The sequence below is a fragment of the Melopsittacus undulatus genome, chromosome 11 (genome assembly GCF_012275295.1).
Source record: "Melopsittacus undulatus isolate bMelUnd1 chromosome 11, bMelUnd1.mat.Z, whole genome shotgun sequence".
NCBI lineage: Eukaryota > Metazoa > Chordata > Aves > Psittaciformes > Psittaculidae > Melopsittacus > Melopsittacus undulatus.
Genome location: NC_047537.1, coordinates 6,068,022 through 6,083,844, shown reverse-complemented (window position 1 = coordinate 6,083,844; position 15,823 = coordinate 6,068,022). Strand labels below are relative to the sequence as shown.

Sequence of the window (15,823 nt, the reverse complement as noted above, 5' to 3'; positions counted from 1 at the left end):
AGCGGGGTCAGGGCAGGCTCAGGCTCCTCTCTAGCGCTGCTGGAAGGGCTGCCCGTGCCCGCTGAGATGCGGCCTCACGGTGGTCTCTCTGGGTTTGGGTTGAAGGGACCTTAAAGCTCATCCACGGGCAGGGACCCCTTCCACTGGAGCAGCTGCTCCAAGCCCCTGTGTCCAACCTGGCCTTGAGCACTGCCAGCGATGGGGCAGAGCTGCACAAAGGCTGCACAAACCCAGCCTCATTTAAATGTGTGGCCCTGTCACCGCCATGGAGATGGCGTGTCCTGCTTGGCGTTAAGCAGCACGGCTCACATCTGTTCCCTGTTTGGTTTCCCCTCCTGTCCCCAGAGGGGGAAGCGTGGACCCGGGCGCCATGCAGCCATGGCAGTGACAGCTGGGGCTGTGATGGTGCTCTTGGCCCCCCTCAGCATGGAGCTGTGCTGGGCTGCACCCCTGAGCCCTCCCTCTGTGCGTTAGCATATACACTTCTGTCTGCACATGGGCACGTAGCTATGTGATATATACAGCATACACCCGGTGCGTTATGTGTAAGGGACGTAAATTTCCACAGACAGATTGCTCTTGGTTTATGCTAACGGGGGTCAGAGTACAACTAACCCTGAGAGCAGAAGGTGGTGGTGTTTGTAATGGCCTTTTGTTCTCAGAGGAGATCATTCTGCAGGCTGGGCCCCAGGAAAGGCCGGTCCCCAGCACAGATGAATGCTGCCATCGCTGCCGGGGTGACGTGAGGCTGTTGACCGTGGTCTTCATCCACAGAATTCCAGCTGGATTTGAAACGTCTCTAAATCCCAAAGGCAGGTTTTGAGGATCTTGGAGGATATGGAACTGGTGGTGCTGGAAACTGGCTGAGGAAAGAAGGCTCAGACCGAAACCTTACTTCAGAAATGACTGCAGCACTCTATACAGAGGATCTGGTAATGTGGGCTCCAGATCAGTGTTTGCAGTTATGGTTTTATATGAGCTATTCTTCTTGCTTCCAGGTATCGTTTATGAGGCCAAATAATAGGAGACCTGGCTCATAAAAGGAATCTCAATTCCTGAGTTACAGAAATGCAACAAAATATTACAGATTTAGTGCTAGTACTGAAAAAAAAAACCAAAAAAAAAAGAAATGTAAAAGGAAAACAGTAATCATAAATACCAGTCTGGCTCATTCAAGCTGGTTACTGTTAGCAATTGCCCTGGAAATAGTCAGCAAGCACATGCAATGTAGGGGATGTTCTTATGGACATCCTGTGCTTGGGAAAGGAGCGAGTCCCATCTCCATACTGGAAATCAGAGCATCCCCAATTCTCTGGCATATGCTTGGGGATGGAGAGAACAAGCACATAACCTCCTTGAGTAATGCTGCCCTTGTTGTTTCTGAGTGCTGTAAACATGAATGGTGATTGATAAACAGGTACATAAAGCAAATCGAGGTGAAGACAAAGATCCAGCTGTGAACGCGTGCTCCGGGTACGGTTTGCTGTAACGTGCCATCTTCTCATTCAAACCCAAGGATGTGCCACTGTGCTTTACTGAAGCTAAACTCCTCTATTTATACCCAATTGTCCATGGAGGATCCCTCACTCAGTCCCAAGCACGGAATGGCACCGGGCAGGACCGGGCACTGTGGTGTTCACCCTGGTTATACAGCAGCTGAGCAGGATGCTCTGGCAAAGCCAACTGTGCCAAACAAAGGAACAGGTTGGAAACTGCGCCTGGCAATAAGGAGGGGTTAATTCCTTTTGTCTCAGCCCTGGCTTTGGTTTTAACCCTGCTGTTTGCACACAGGAGAGGGCCATGCCTCCATCTCCCCTCAGAGGGTTTACTCTAGAGGAGACTCTTGAGGTCTCCACCGTGTTTTAGAGGATAACACGGTTTATAAACACAACAAGGCCCAGCGCTACGAGGAAACGCTTTATCCGAGAGCCCCGAGCTGACGATTCCATTATTTCTCCATAAAACATCAGGGGAATGCACCAACAGCTGCTCGCATCCTTCCACACAGCAAGGCAAAGTGCCCGGCGAACAATGGCTGGTGCAAGGGGAGCCATGGCGGAGGCGGTGACAATGGGTTTCCTTGCTCGGGGCTTTGTTTGATTTCCCCCGTCTCAGTTTTGAACTCCCTCCGCTGAGGGGGTAGGATGGGGAGAAGGGGGGGAGCAGGCAGAGGGGAAGGAGGGTCAGTGGGAGTTAAAGCCTTTTGCAGCCTTTCTCTCCCATTCATGTGGTAATTGGGTGTCAAGCAGAGATCAGTAAGATGGAGCCCGGCCTCTGTGCCCGGGTTAAACTGCAGCAGAAAGAAAGCGGGAGCTGAACCGATGGAGGCCTGAATGTCATTAAGGGCGGGAGGAAGCGGCTCTCCCCCAGGAGCCGGCCCTTCTGCCGGGGTGCTGGGCCGGGGGGGCCGCTTCCCATTCAGGGCATCCCTGAAAGCGGGCAGACAAAGCGGGAGGGCGCCTGCACAATGCTGCACCCCCGGCTCTGCCGTCAATAGGGAGCTCTAAACAGGCGTTTAACCTTCAGAATAGCTGAAAGTGATACTCAAAGCTGAGGAGGGGGCTCACCCGACCGCTGTTAGCCTCTTCCTGCGGACAGGCTGGAGGCCACTTGGATGGCCAAGGGCCAGGAGGAAGGCTCTCACCACTGTCACTGCCCCGGCCCTGCTGGCACAGTGCTGGGCTGTGCAGGGGGTTGGAAGTGCCCAGGACCGAGCCCTGACTCCTGCTCTGGCTGGGAAGATGCTGGCATCCCTAAGGAAGGGCTGCTCCACAGCCTTGAGGCTGGGGCCATTGGATGGCAGTGCCATAAGGAGGAGGAGGATGCGGGGGTCACATCCCACTTCACAAGCCTGGGATTGTTTATTGAAGGGATCTGGGGACATCCAGGCCAGATCCCCTTCCTGAGCAGGAGGATGTCCCAGCCTCCACAGAATTGCTTTCTCTTGTGATTGCTGGTCTGTACTGCATGGTCTGTCCCAGAGCCTTGCCTGGCATCATTTGTGCCTATGGGTGGCAGGAGGAAAGGCCAAAGCCTGGGTTATTCTGGGATTTGTCACAAGACAGGCAAGGCTTGAAAAGAGCAGAGCAGGTCCCATCCCCTGCTCCCAAGCCTCACACTGCTGCATGGCCCAAGCATCCTGTGCTGATCAACAGCCCTGAAGACACTTCCTTCCCTAGCGAAGCCTCCCTGCTTTACAGAGGGAAGATCCCATCCCTTCCCAGGATGATGAGGTGCAGGCACTCCCTGCACACCATCATTTTGGTACAATCCCCTGTCCCTTCAAACCGAAAGGGAAAAAGCTGTCCCTGGCCCTACTCCTGGTTCTACTGGAACCACTGATGGGAATCACATATTTCCATTCCTAAAGGATAGGCCCTTCTTTAGGGTAGAATACTTCCTTGCCACTGCTTAAAGGCAAAGCTAGCTCAGTGTGCAGAGGAGTGGCTGTCATTGTCTGGGAAGCAGCACACCAAGGAGGAGGCTGGAGGGTTGTGCTGTTAAACACTCTCATGGACTTGCTCAGCATAAATTTCACCCAGAAAGGTCCCGAGCCCTTTGCATCCCCTCTGCCTACCTTTAAGCTACAACAAACCCCAGGTCTTCACATCAAACAGGGCCTGGCTGAGCAGAAAGGAAGTTTCAGCCTTGTTTTCCTTGGTATTCCTGTCATTGTCCAGGATGCGGAGTCTGGGAGAAGCAGCCATCTCCATGGTGAAAAGTACGTTTGGTTTGTAAAGCTCTTAGGCTTTGCGTAAATTAATAGGCTAATAATAACCCAGGAAAGGATCCTGATGTTTCCTTAACCTCATGCAAACAGCTTTTAAAGTAGTTTAATTAAAAAAGAACAATACCTCGTACTTTATCCATAGTGCTTTTATGTGAGTGCAGCTGCTGAGCCAGACGAGCACACTGATCAAAGGAGAGACAAAAGTCTCTCAAGGTGTCTCTAATCATAGGAAAAAGATTCAAGCAGCTTCTTCCTTAAAATCTCACCAATACAAAGAAATGAGAAAGGAACAGAGCACGAGCAAGCACTGGCTGCTTCTGTCCAAACCCTTCTCTGCTGGAAGGGGTTTGTCCCAGCATTGATCCCAGGCTCAGTCCTGCGCTTGCTTTGCTGGCCTGAGAGCTGCAGGGATGCTTGCACCAAGGCTTCATTTATCCAGAGGAGCTGGGACATTAAAAAGGCCCCGGGGTTTCAACCCAAAGCTGACAGCAGGAAAACTCTAATTGCTGTGGCTGGGTTGTGCAGGGAGGCTCAGGCACTGCCAAGTACACACAACCCTCCTCAGTATGGACAAACACAGGGAAAACAGGGAATTGTCCCCAGGCACATCTCCAGCAGGGACCAGAGATGCTACTTTTAACCCTGCCGATGCCACAGGAATGTCAGCATCACCTCACAGCTACCAGCACACCTCCATGGGGCTCCCCTCTCCTTGGGAGATCAGTGCAGAGCTGTGCCCATGCACACATCCCAGCCCTGCAGCACAGCACCGTGCTGCATGGGTACCACTGAGCTCTGCAGGTCTCCTCTGTCAAAGGCCGTGTATCACAGCCTTCCATGTGGTTTGCTGAGCTGTGTCCCAGTTGTTCAGCACCTCCCATCTCCCCAGAACAGGAGCTCTCACCTTGAGGGGCCACATCCTGCTCCTCTTGCCTGCACCCTGTAACTATGACCGGTAACATGGGGCCTGCGCTGAGCTCCTTGCTATGCTCCAGCCAGGCCCTAGCCCCTTGGTTATGTCAGTACCAGCAAGGGCTAAATCCTGCTCCTTTCACAGGCCTCAGTTGTGCTTACAATCCCCACCCATCTCCAAACCCCAACACTACAAGCTGGTCTCCACTTGGACCTAACCCTAACCCATACTTCTGTAAGCTTCCAAAGCTGTTTGCAGATCCTGAACGCAGGATTTGCTTGGCTTTTTCACCCTAACCAGCTCTCAGACAGATAAAACACAACTCTGGGCCCTGCCCTGTGCCCCTCATCCTTCAGAGCAGCTCTGTGTGCAGCACAGCACAGCCACCTCTTCCAGGAAGGAAGCAAAGTGCTCCCATATCCTCCTGTACCACTTCATCCATGTCCACACAACAACCCCAAGGCTGATTTTGGGGAGGCCAAGCTCTCACCCCTTCCCTTTAGCAGAGCTGGGTGATGCTGGGCAGTTTGGGTTGTTGATGCTCAGCACAAGGAGGTCCCTTGGTGCTGCTGAGTCTTCACCAGAGGAACACCAGTGCATGGGATTGCTGCTGGCCGCACACCCAGCACCATCATCTGCACCCAAAACTTGCTCTGCTCCTCAGACAGGCCCTGACCTGCCTCAGGGTGGGAAACCCAACCCTTCCCAGGGCTCTGACCCCCTTCAGGGAGCTCCTCAAGAGGTTCTCCTGAGGGAAGCCGTTTGCTAAGCCCAGCCTGCCCTCCACTGGTGGCTGCGGGAGGAACAGCATCCAAAGGTGGGACTGGAGCATCCGCAGAGGTCGCAGCCCCCCTCTATAACCCCCAGTGCCAAAGCCACCTCGTTTGAAGGCTGAGCCCTCGGGCACTGCAGGGCCATGGGGACACGGCTGTTTTCCACCAAGCTGGGTGATGCTTTGGCACAGAGGCTGTCCCAAGAGCTGCATCATTCCAGGAGCAGTATTGGACCATGCTGCTCCACCACTCCATGCTCCTTGTCCTCACCTAGACTGAGCTGGAACTGGCTGCAGAAGAGGACAGATGCAGCTCTGAGATGGCTCTTGCCCACAGTCACTGCATCCAGTGGCTAAAATTGAAGCTTTTAGCTTAGAGATGCTGGAGAAGGCATCAATTCTAACATGCCTGGAAGTGCATCTGGTATAAAATGGATGCAGATTTCCAGCACTTTTCCCATGGTGTCTCTCACCAGGCACCACGCTTCACCCAGCCTCATGCAACACATTTCTCCCTGGTACCCACAGGCCACACAGGAGCCGGTTTCTCCCATCCTAGGGTTGGATGAAGAGGGTCTAAAAGATGATTCTGGTAGCAAGGGAAGGGGAATGGGCACCAGAAAACTTGTCTATGAAGGCAGAAATGAGCTGGGAGGTTAAATGTGGCCAAAACACAGACAGAAGCAGCAGGAAAAGGAAAGAGAACAGGAGAGGTATGAAGGAGCCAGTCAGGCCATGGTAAACAGGGAGGAGTGGGCCAGGACAAACAGGACAGGATAAAGGGGAAGTGGGAAGTCAGTGGAAGGATGTGGGGAGAGGGTCTCAGCAAGAGCTGGTTATCACACAGTCATCAAATGCAGCAGCAAGGGGCTTGCTTCCCCCTGCTCCGAGATGAGCGAACATCCCCACAGGGAGGTTGTGCTCCGGAGCGGCAGGTCCCAGTTCCCAAATGAGCACAATCCCTCACCTCCCCACACAGAGCAGGACTGCGCAAGGAAGAGGTAGGAAACTCCAGCATAGCCCATACTCGCATTTAATTGTGAGGACAGGACAGACTGGGGCAGGCAGGTACGTTGGTGTGGAAACACAGCTGGAAGAGCAGGCACACCCTGCCCTCACAAAACACAGACGTCATTGTAAGGAGTAACCCTGCTAAAAGCACAAAACCAAATCGTTAAAGGAGGGGGGGGAAGAACAGTAAACCCCAACCCAGAGTTTTTTCTGGAACAGACGTTTCTGCATGGTCCTCGAGGCCTGGAACCGGGCACCGCTGCTAAGGCTGCTTCATATCAGACACAACACGGGGAGCTCACGTAGCACAGTCAGGTGTTTAACATGGACATTTCACTTTGGGGACCACCTCCTGCACTGGAGACAGGGAGGGCTCTTGCGGGAAGGGATGCAGAGCATCTCTGGCAGAGACGAGGATGCTCTCTCCCCATGGCAAGTCGCTTCCCACGTGCAGGGCATAGACATCAACCAGCAGAAAAAGCCCCAAGAGCTGCTCCACGGTGCTGAGTGCATCTAAGCAAAGGCAAAACCAGACCCTTCGTTCCCGCTTTCCCACCTGCTTTCTGCAAGGAAAAGGGTGCACGAAACAAAGCTGCATCCACGAAAGGTGGAAGTAAAAGACCCAGAGAGGTGTCCACAAGAGAGTGGGGTTCGCTCATGTCCTTCACTATGGAGCAAGGCCACAAGGACACACACAGCTGCATCCACGCTGGAAGAGGAGAATCAGTCCCAGATGAGTGGCCCATCTCCCTGTGAGAGAAAAGGGCTCTCCAAGAGAGGTCAGGTCTGGGCTATTCCTCCACCTACTGCACAAACCCAGGACACATTCAAAAGTACAGACAATAAATTAAGAATGAAAAAAACATAATAAGTCAGCGTGTATAATATATATATATATAATAGAACAGAATGTGCGTGTGATTGTGAAATATAGAAATGTCACCCCCAGGAGAGGGCAAGGCATGGCAGAAACTCATCCCTGTCCCTCTCCCGAGCCCAGCACTACCCTGCTCCCCTGATTCACAGTAGAAACACGACAAAGGGGCAGGGGTTGTGCCTGGCACCCAGCTTCCCTCTGCCATCGGGGGCCCTGTGCCAAGGAGGAGCTGGCTGCTTGGTGGAGGAGTGGGGAAAAGAGCCCAGCACTGGTCCCTTCATGGCCTTCACAAGGAAGTTTGCTGCAGGCAGGAAAAGGGAGGGAAAGAGAGGAAAAGCAAAGTGGAATGGCAGGGGCACCCCACTCCTCCTGAACTGGCCAGGGGCCTGCCCCTCCCATGGCACGGGACCACCACCACTGTACCAAGTAGAAAATAAAGCCATAATGAGTCTATGCTTTGGTATGGAACCATCCCTCTCCCCTCGGTCCCCCTGTATCCCCCCAAACCATTATCTGTAAAACACGTCAAATAAAATCTCTAGCATGCCTTTGTATCACTCCTTGAACCTTTCCTTCCCCTGTGCCTGCCTTGCCCCCCTCTCCCCAGCAGGATTCGGGGAGGTGCCTTGCTTGAGCCCCACCGGTTACAGCTTCTGCTGTCCCGACTGGATCCTGTCGAACGCTGCCTGGTCCAGCGGCAGGTAGCGACCTTGCCTGGAGTCCAGGAAGTACAACCTGTCCTTCACCACCGCGGGGTCAAAGCCCTGCTTCCGGAGCTCCACCTTCTGGAACTTGTAAGTGCCTGGAGAGAGGGAGGAATGAGGAATCACTGCCTGGACACCCTCATCAAACCCAGCCTTGCGCCTCCAAACCACCAGAGGAGCATCCTGACACCACCACAGACTGGTCTCCATAACCAGTTTCCCCTCCCAGGCTCCCACAGCTCCGTGTCCGATGGGAATGCACATGCTTTGGCTCACTTGTCTTGGAGACTTTGTCCAGGAACCGCAGGAAGACAGGGCGCGCGTACAGCGGCAGCGCCTTCTTCAGCTTGCTGGCAAAGCTCTCGAGGTCACAGGAGTTCTCCGGGTCGGCGATGGCTGCCATTCCTGCCTTCCCTTCAATCCCTAAGCGGCACAGAAGGGAGAACACTCAGACACACTGTTCTTAGAGCATCATCTCCATCTGCCCCGTACCAACAAGGCCTCTGGCACAGACCCTGCTTTGTCCCGAAGTGCTGGCACATCCAGCTGTGTCACCGGCTGTGTCAGCACCCTATGGCTAAGGCTGTCAGTAACACCCCACAGTCACGGTCACCTCCTCCCACAGGAGGCACTTGCAGCCAGTCCAGAAAGGCCACAGGGTCCTTCCAAACTAAAAACTTCAGACAGGGAGGGAACCCTTTGGTTCCTGATGGGCACATCCCCAGTGACCTCTCCCCATCTTGCCCACAGGAGCCTGGCTGGACGTGCAGGACACGCTCACAGTCAAGTGCCAAAGGCCTGCCTGCCTCCCCTGGTTGTCCTCTTCCCTCTCAGCTACCTGGGATCTCCACCCCATAAACCACCACGTCTGTCAGGTTGAGGATGTGGCTCAGTGTCCCCTCCACCTCTGTGGTGGAGACGTTCTCCCCCTTCCAGCGGAATGTGTCCCCGGTGCGGTCCCGGAAGTACATGTAGCCGTATTTGTCCATCACCAGAACATCCCCTGTAGGAAAGGGAGGAATAAGCAAGAAATCAGGTGTCAAAAGGGTTTAAAGCAACCCTGGTGCATCTCAGGGCAGTGCCCTTAGCCTGGAACAGCCCCACATGCATCCAGGTACCCTTCTCCTTGCTCTCAGTGGCCAGAAGGGCCCTGCTTGCCTCACCTGTGAGATAGGCAGTGTCCCCTTTTGCAAGCACATCCCTGGCGATCTTCTTGTTGGTGGCTGACTTATTCAGGTAGCCATCGAAGTGCTGAAAGGGGTTGCTCTTGACAATGCGGCCCACCAGCTGCCCCGGCTCCCCTGCAGGGAGGGAAGAGTGGATGAAGGGAGGCACAACTGCCTGTACCCAAGCAAGGAGTGTGTCCAATGGGGTTGGTGGGGTTTAACTGAGCAGAGACACAGAGCCAGGTAAATTGTCTTGAACCAACAGGGAAGGCTTGGAACAGGGCTGAGATCTGTCCCTGTAGCTGCCTCACCTGGTTTGCAGCGGATACAGACACCGTCTGGTCCCCGGATCAGCTCCATGGTGTCTTCATCCACCTTCACCAAGCCGATGGGGTACACACCTGGTAGGATCCTGCTGTTGAAGCCGCACGACCCAACCTAGAACAGGAAGAGCTCAGAGCTGTGGGTAGCGAGGACATCTCTGCCGCCTGCGACTGCTGCCCACACACATCCAGGATACTGGTGAGCTGGCAACACACAACAACACCCAAACCCCTTCAAAGGGAGAGCAACCCACCCTGAGCCTCCTGGAGCAAGACACCAGGAGCAGGGTTTCCAGCCCTGCCCAGGCCAGCGGGCACCCTGTGGGTCATGGGGAGGGCTGTGGGGCCTTACGTTGTTATCGAAGTTCCCCAGGCTGCAGTTGCACTCGGTGGCCCCATAGAACTCTGCTACCTGGGCGATGCCGAAGCGGGCCATGAACTCCCTCCAGATGGATGCCCGCAGGCCGTTGCCCAGCGCCATGCGCACCCGGTGCTGCCGCTCTGCCTCCTGGTAGGGCTGGTTGAGCAGGTAGCGGCAGATCTCCCCAATGTACTGCACAATCTGGGGGGATGGAGGGGAAACGCTCACTGGGAGCCCTCTGCCACAAACATGCCCAAGACCTCCTGGCTAATGCTGAAGCATGGGAAGGGCTTCAACACATGGAGTTAACACCCCAGATGGGACCAACAGCCAAGGAAGGTGGTTTGAGATGGACAAGTGGAGCTGGTCCAGGCCTCCCCCGTCCCCAGCATGGCAGAGATGCTCCACTCCCCACTCCCTGCTGGCCCCACGGCCTCACCGTGCAGTTGTATTTGACACAGTCCTCCCAAAAGTGTGAGGCCGAGAACTTCTTGCGGATGACAATGGTCATGCCCTGCAGCAGGCACTGCCCGATCCCCACGATGTTCCCTGCGGAGAGGCAGCCAGAGGAGCCCTCAGTCCCCAGACATGTCCAGCCCAGCCCACCCAGGGAGAGGCCCAGCAGGACAAGGTGGATGCCACACTCTGATGGATGCTCAACCTCGCCAAAGCCCCCAGGACCACAGGTACTGGGGAGGAGATGGGTGGCAGTGAGATGTGGGGCAGCACTTGGCACCTAGACATCCCAGCAGGTCTCAGTCAGTGAGGCAGACACTTGTGTTCCCTTCCCTTGACTTTCCATGGGGAGCAGCAATAAGGAGCAGCTAGAAAGCCAGCCTAGGAGCTAGGATGACACCACCTCCCCTTTCACTCCCCAATCCAAAGGTCAGCCAGATCGATTCTTGGCTCCCAGGGAAAAAGCAGGAAGCTTTGTTCAGACACTGCCAGCAGCAATCAGTTGGAGGCTGCTGCTGCAGCAGCCTGAGCGGGGCAGCCAGCCATGGAGCCATGGCACAGGTACCTGCAGCGTGGTACAGCGGGAGGCAGTCGTACATCACATCATCAGACCTCATGCGGAAACCGTAGAAAACCAGACTGGACATGCGGAAGTACCTGGGGTGGAGGGTGAAGAAAGAGGCACATCAGCAGCAGGGCCAGAGGTGCTGTGCTGCAACAGGGCAGAGCTCAGCCCCATCCCCCCTGCAGCCCCTGAAGCCCATGCTCTTACCGGCAGTTCACCACAATGGCAGCCTTGGGCAGCCCCGTTGTGCCAGAGGTGTAGATGTAGAAGAGTTTATCTGGAGAGCAATGAGGAGACAAGGTCACAGACCCCATCTAGGAGCTGGCTGAACTTGGAGGGGGGCACAAGGCAGATTTCTACACTCTGCTCGTGCCTGCTGAGCCAGAACTTTATGTGACAGCACCAAGAACATACAGGGTCACCCTGGGCAGATCAGGTCCAATGGACACATGGAGGGCATGACAGGATACAGACACCAGAGCAAGACCCATCCCAGACATCTGCCATGGGCACCCCAAGCAGACATTCCTGTCAGAGCTGTAACTGGCTGATCCACAAGGACACCACCACGAGCTTGGCCCCCAAGAGCTGACCACGTACCAAGAAAGCCCTTATCAGGGGGGGTGGGCTGGTGCTTCTGGGCCATCTGCAGGAGGGGGTCCAGGTGTTTCGCACCAGGAAGCGCAGGCTCCGAGCTCCCTTCCCCAGACCAGTAGAGATGGATGGATTTCTCCAGGGAAGGCTGCACCTCCTGCATTGCTGAGGAAGCAAATAGGAGAGATGGAGGAGGACCACAGGGTGGTTACAGCACCGAGACCCCTGCCCTCGCAGACAGCCCCAGGCAGCAGCACCCTCGCTGTGCTCAGCTGGGACCCCAAAGGGCTGACATCCACCCCAGGTGGGTGTCGTTCCCATCATTAACAGATGCTGCGGTCACAGCCCAGGTCTCTTCAGGGACCAGAAGATCCTGTTCCCCACCTCTCCCCAGCCAAAACCTCTTTGGTGCCAAGAGGTCTGTTGACATTATCAACCTCAGAGGCGTGGGCTGAAATGCATGAGGAGCTGGAGCCGAGCAGCAGGGATGTGGCTGACAGCTATGGAGAGCAAGGGGAGCCCAGCCCAGGACTCCATGCAGGGAACGGATCTGAGAGGCACAGGGAAGGATCCTCACACCTGGAATAGCTGGTTGGGAGTCAGCCAGCACTGAGCTCCAGATCCTGCCCACTATCCAAAGGACCAACAACAGATCCCATTCCTGGATAATTCAACTGTCCACCCTCTTCCAAACCCCTGCTCTGTGGTGGTCAGGAAAGGAACACTAAAACCACAGCCACTCTCCAGTCCCAAGCACCCCGGATATATGTGCCTGCCCCTCACCTTCCATCATCTCCACCCCGAACACCACAGCCTTGGAGTTGGAGATGGTGACGCAGTGCAGCAAGGCCTCCATGCGCAGGTGGGAATTCACAAGAGCCGTTTCCACCCCGATCTTGGCCAAGCCGAGCCACAGCCCCACGTACTGATTGCGGGACTCCATGAAGAGAGCCACCACATCGCCCGAGCGGAAGCCTTGGCTGTAGAAGAAGTTGGCCACCCTGTTGGAGTACTCATCCAGCTGCCGGAAGGTCCAGCTCTCGCCCGTGCCTTGGAAGATCAGCGCCGTCTTCTCCGGGTATTTGCTTGCTGTCTTCTGGAAGATCTTGGCGATCGTGTTCTTCTCCCGCACGTGCTTCCATACCTGGCACTTCACACGCAGCAGGACCAGCCCCGTGCTGCCAAAGGAAGAGGAGCGAGAGGGCAGCTGCTCAGTGAGCCCTGCAAACCATTGCCTCCAGCAAAGCCAGCACGGTGTGAGGACCTTCACATGAGCTGCGACAGCCCAGCACTGCTCCAGGCCCTACTCTGGGTGCTCCCCTGAGCAGCAAGGACAAAGGCAGAGCTCATCTGCGTAGATGCTCATAGCCAGGAACTGATGAAGAGGGAGTGATGTGTTTTGGATGGCTGCAAACAGGGACGTCCCCAATCAAAAGGGCATCTTTGAGCCTCAAGTGCTCTCCAAGAGGTGCTGCCGCTCCCTTCCCACACACCCTTGCCAGGAGCTGGCACAGCCTGGAACCAACTCAGAACCAACCCTGCCCAGGCCCTTGGTGCCACGCCAGCAGCTTTAGGGACAGGGTGAAGTACAAGGACAGGCACCAGACCTCAGAGCTCAGCTGAAATCCATCCTTCCTGCAAAGTCTGCCCCAGACTTTGGCCATGGCAGAGGCAGATCTCCTTCCAGCTAGGCCAGGTGCCAGCAGAAACCCAGGGCTCTGCAAGGACCTGGAGGCTGTGCTCACACATACACTGGGGCAGAGCAGTGGGCCATGGGCAGGGTGGATGGCTGGGGCCATCCCAGGCAGGACACCTACTGGACATCCCTTCGTATGGTCTTGATGAATATGAGGAAGAAGTCCCATCCACCGGATCCCAGGTAGAAGATGAAGAGAGCAGGGATGGCCTGGACCCAGGACAGCTCCAGACTGACCCTGAAGAACAGCAGCAGCGCTGCGAAGGCAGCCAGGCGCAGCATCGTGGCCTGTGGGAGAGAAACCACGGCCATCAACCCACAGGCCCTGGATGTTAACAAACCCATGGGCAGGGGATTCATCCCCAGCCTCCAGTTTCCTGGATGAGGTCCCTGAGTCATGGCTCCTCCTGGCAGTGAGGACACAACCCGGCAGCACAGAGCTCCCACAGACGTTCACTGGGGCCTGGGGATGGCCTCCAGTGCAGCTGCCAGCATCACACTGCTTGTGCCAGATGAGAGCCCAGCCGTTCCCACCTGGAGAGCCACATCCTGCACACCAGCTGGGGGCACAGCTGCGCCCCAGCACTGTGAGCTGCAGGATGAAGTCACTTCATGGATGCAGGAGCAGAGCCATGGCAGGAGACCTTGTACAGATGTTTGGAAGGCAGCAGGGTGACGCCAGGCAGGGCTGGCTCAGCCCATCACTCCCAGCCTGGCTCCGAATTCTTCCCTATCCCAAGTCTCCCCAGCACCAGCTCTCCTGCATGGGTGCTGGGAGAGCACAGCTTTGCACGCTTCCCAGCACAGGAACTTGGTCCTTTGAGCTCTGCTTGTGCTTGCAAGGCCTCGTATCAGCGAGCAGCTCTGCTGGAGCCGCCACCAGAGCAGGCTGGGGACGAAGCCAGGCACAGACAAGCTGTGACCAGGGCAGAACAAGGGCTGTCACTGCTGCCGGGAGCATCCCAGACCCCCACCCCATGCCCCGCGTATAACAGCTCTGATACACATCCCCTCTCATACACATCCCCTCTGATACACATCTGAGTCTCTGATACACATCCCCCCAAACCGGTACCTCTGTCCACCCCGAACACCCCCAGCTGTGGCTCTGACACTCGCAGGAGACCACGACCTAGCAAAGGCTCTGTTCAGGTGCCAGCATCGGGCAGGGGCAAGTGCCAGCAATGTGACCGTCACAGCGCGAGGGCTCCTCCATAAACCGGGTCCCTCCTGGCATGGACGCCAACCGAAGAGGAAGGAAACCCTCAACGTCATTTCCCTTCCCCTCTGAAGGTGGATTCACTCTCTGAAGCCGGTGCCTGGAGCCACACTTGTGGCTTCCCCCGTGCAGATCCCACCCGGGTGCGGGGCAGCCCCGGTGCCTTGGGCAGGAGGTGCCGGTGGGTGGGAGCCGAGGCAGTGCCACGTGGTCCCCGTGCCCTGGCATGTCACGTGTGTGGCTCAGCACCAGCACCACAGCACAGAATGCTGCTGCCACGTGGGGCCACCCATAGCCCCCATCACCTCCCCACCAAACACCCCCAGGCCTGAGGTCCCACAACACAGCCCCACAGCATCACAGGGGCAGGGCCCCGGGGCCTCTCCCTGTGGTGAAACAGAGCATCTCATAGATCCCATCGAAGTGCTGCACCTCAGCCCTTCCTTACGCGCTCCCACAGAGCCAGCAGCGGGGGAGCCACGCTCCATGTGGGCTTAATCTCCCACTGGAAGGCAAGACGGGCCCAGACAGGCCCTCGTTATCCTGCTCTCACATCTGCGCCTCTCACCGGCGTGCCCGGTGCCTCCCGCCAGGAGATAACCGGCGCAACACCGAGAGATCGGCGGCGAGACGTTACCGGATAACCGGTGTTACCGCAGGGCCCTGCCCCCCGTTAGCGATTCGGCACTTGTCTGCCTGCATCAGCACAGGCACAATTAAAGACCTGCCCGGAGCTCCAGCGGGCACAACGCAAACCGCAGGGATCCACCGCCCGCGGGCACAGTGAGGAGGCTCCGGGGAGCCCAAGGCGGGGAGTGACGGGCACAGGACCCAAGAAGCCTCCGGGGGCACCTCTCCAGCCCCAGCAGATGGGCGGTAACCGTCCCCCGGCTTGTGCCGGGCACGGTGATGGGGATGAGCCCTCCGCCCGCGGGGAAGGGCAAACGGGAGGGACCCGGTCCTGCCTCACCCCCCACCCCATCCGATGGGGGCTGCAGGACCGGGAGGCTCATGCGGGCCCCACACCGGGTCCCTGCTCCCCCAGCCCCGGCCAGGCCCCGGCAGAGCCCGTGGGGGAGCCCCGCAGCCCGCTGCGGACCGGGCCCACGTCGCCTGACGAGGAACCCGGGGCTCTGAAGGGCTCCGGTACCGCCCGCAGGGCCGCGGCTCCTCACGGGGACACCGTGGGCCGCGGCGGCGCCGCCCGAGCGGCCGTCGGGAGGCAGCGCGGCCGCCGCGTGGGAGCGGAGCGGCTGCGGGAGGCGTCGGGAGGAGGAAGGGGTCAGACCCGCACCGCGCTCTTACCGGGCTCCGGGCGCTCCGCTGCGGCCCGGCAACCTGCACCGGGAGCGGGCCCGCCCGCCGCTGCGGCACGGCGCGGGGCGGGGCTGGCCGCGCTGCCTGCCGGGAGCTGTAGTCCCGCCCGGGGCTGGGGG

General features: G+C 57.2%; 1 protein-coding gene across 1 annotated transcript; it reads right to left on the bottom strand.

Moving 5' to 3' along the window:
* Positions 1 to 6,430: 6,430 nt before the first annotated feature.
* On the bottom strand, positions 6,431 to 15,769 carry SLC27A4 (solute carrier family 27 member 4). The gene is made up of 13 exons (XM_034067505.1): positions 15,693 to 15,769; positions 13,290 to 13,456; positions 12,256 to 12,650; positions 11,479 to 11,637; positions 11,086 to 11,155; positions 10,879 to 10,970; positions 10,297 to 10,406; positions 9,849 to 10,058; positions 9,485 to 9,611; positions 9,171 to 9,308; positions 8,846 to 9,010; positions 8,284 to 8,430; positions 6,431 to 8,105 (listed from the first exon to the last, which is right to left on the bottom strand). Exons 2-13 carry the CDS (start codon positions 13,448 to 13,450, stop codon positions 7,948 to 7,950), a joined length of 1,932 nt encoding a protein of 643 aa, XP_033923396.1. The 5' UTR covers positions 13,451 to 13,456; positions 15,693 to 15,769; the 3' UTR covers positions 6,431 to 7,947.
* Positions 15,770 to 15,823: the final 54 nt, after the last annotated feature.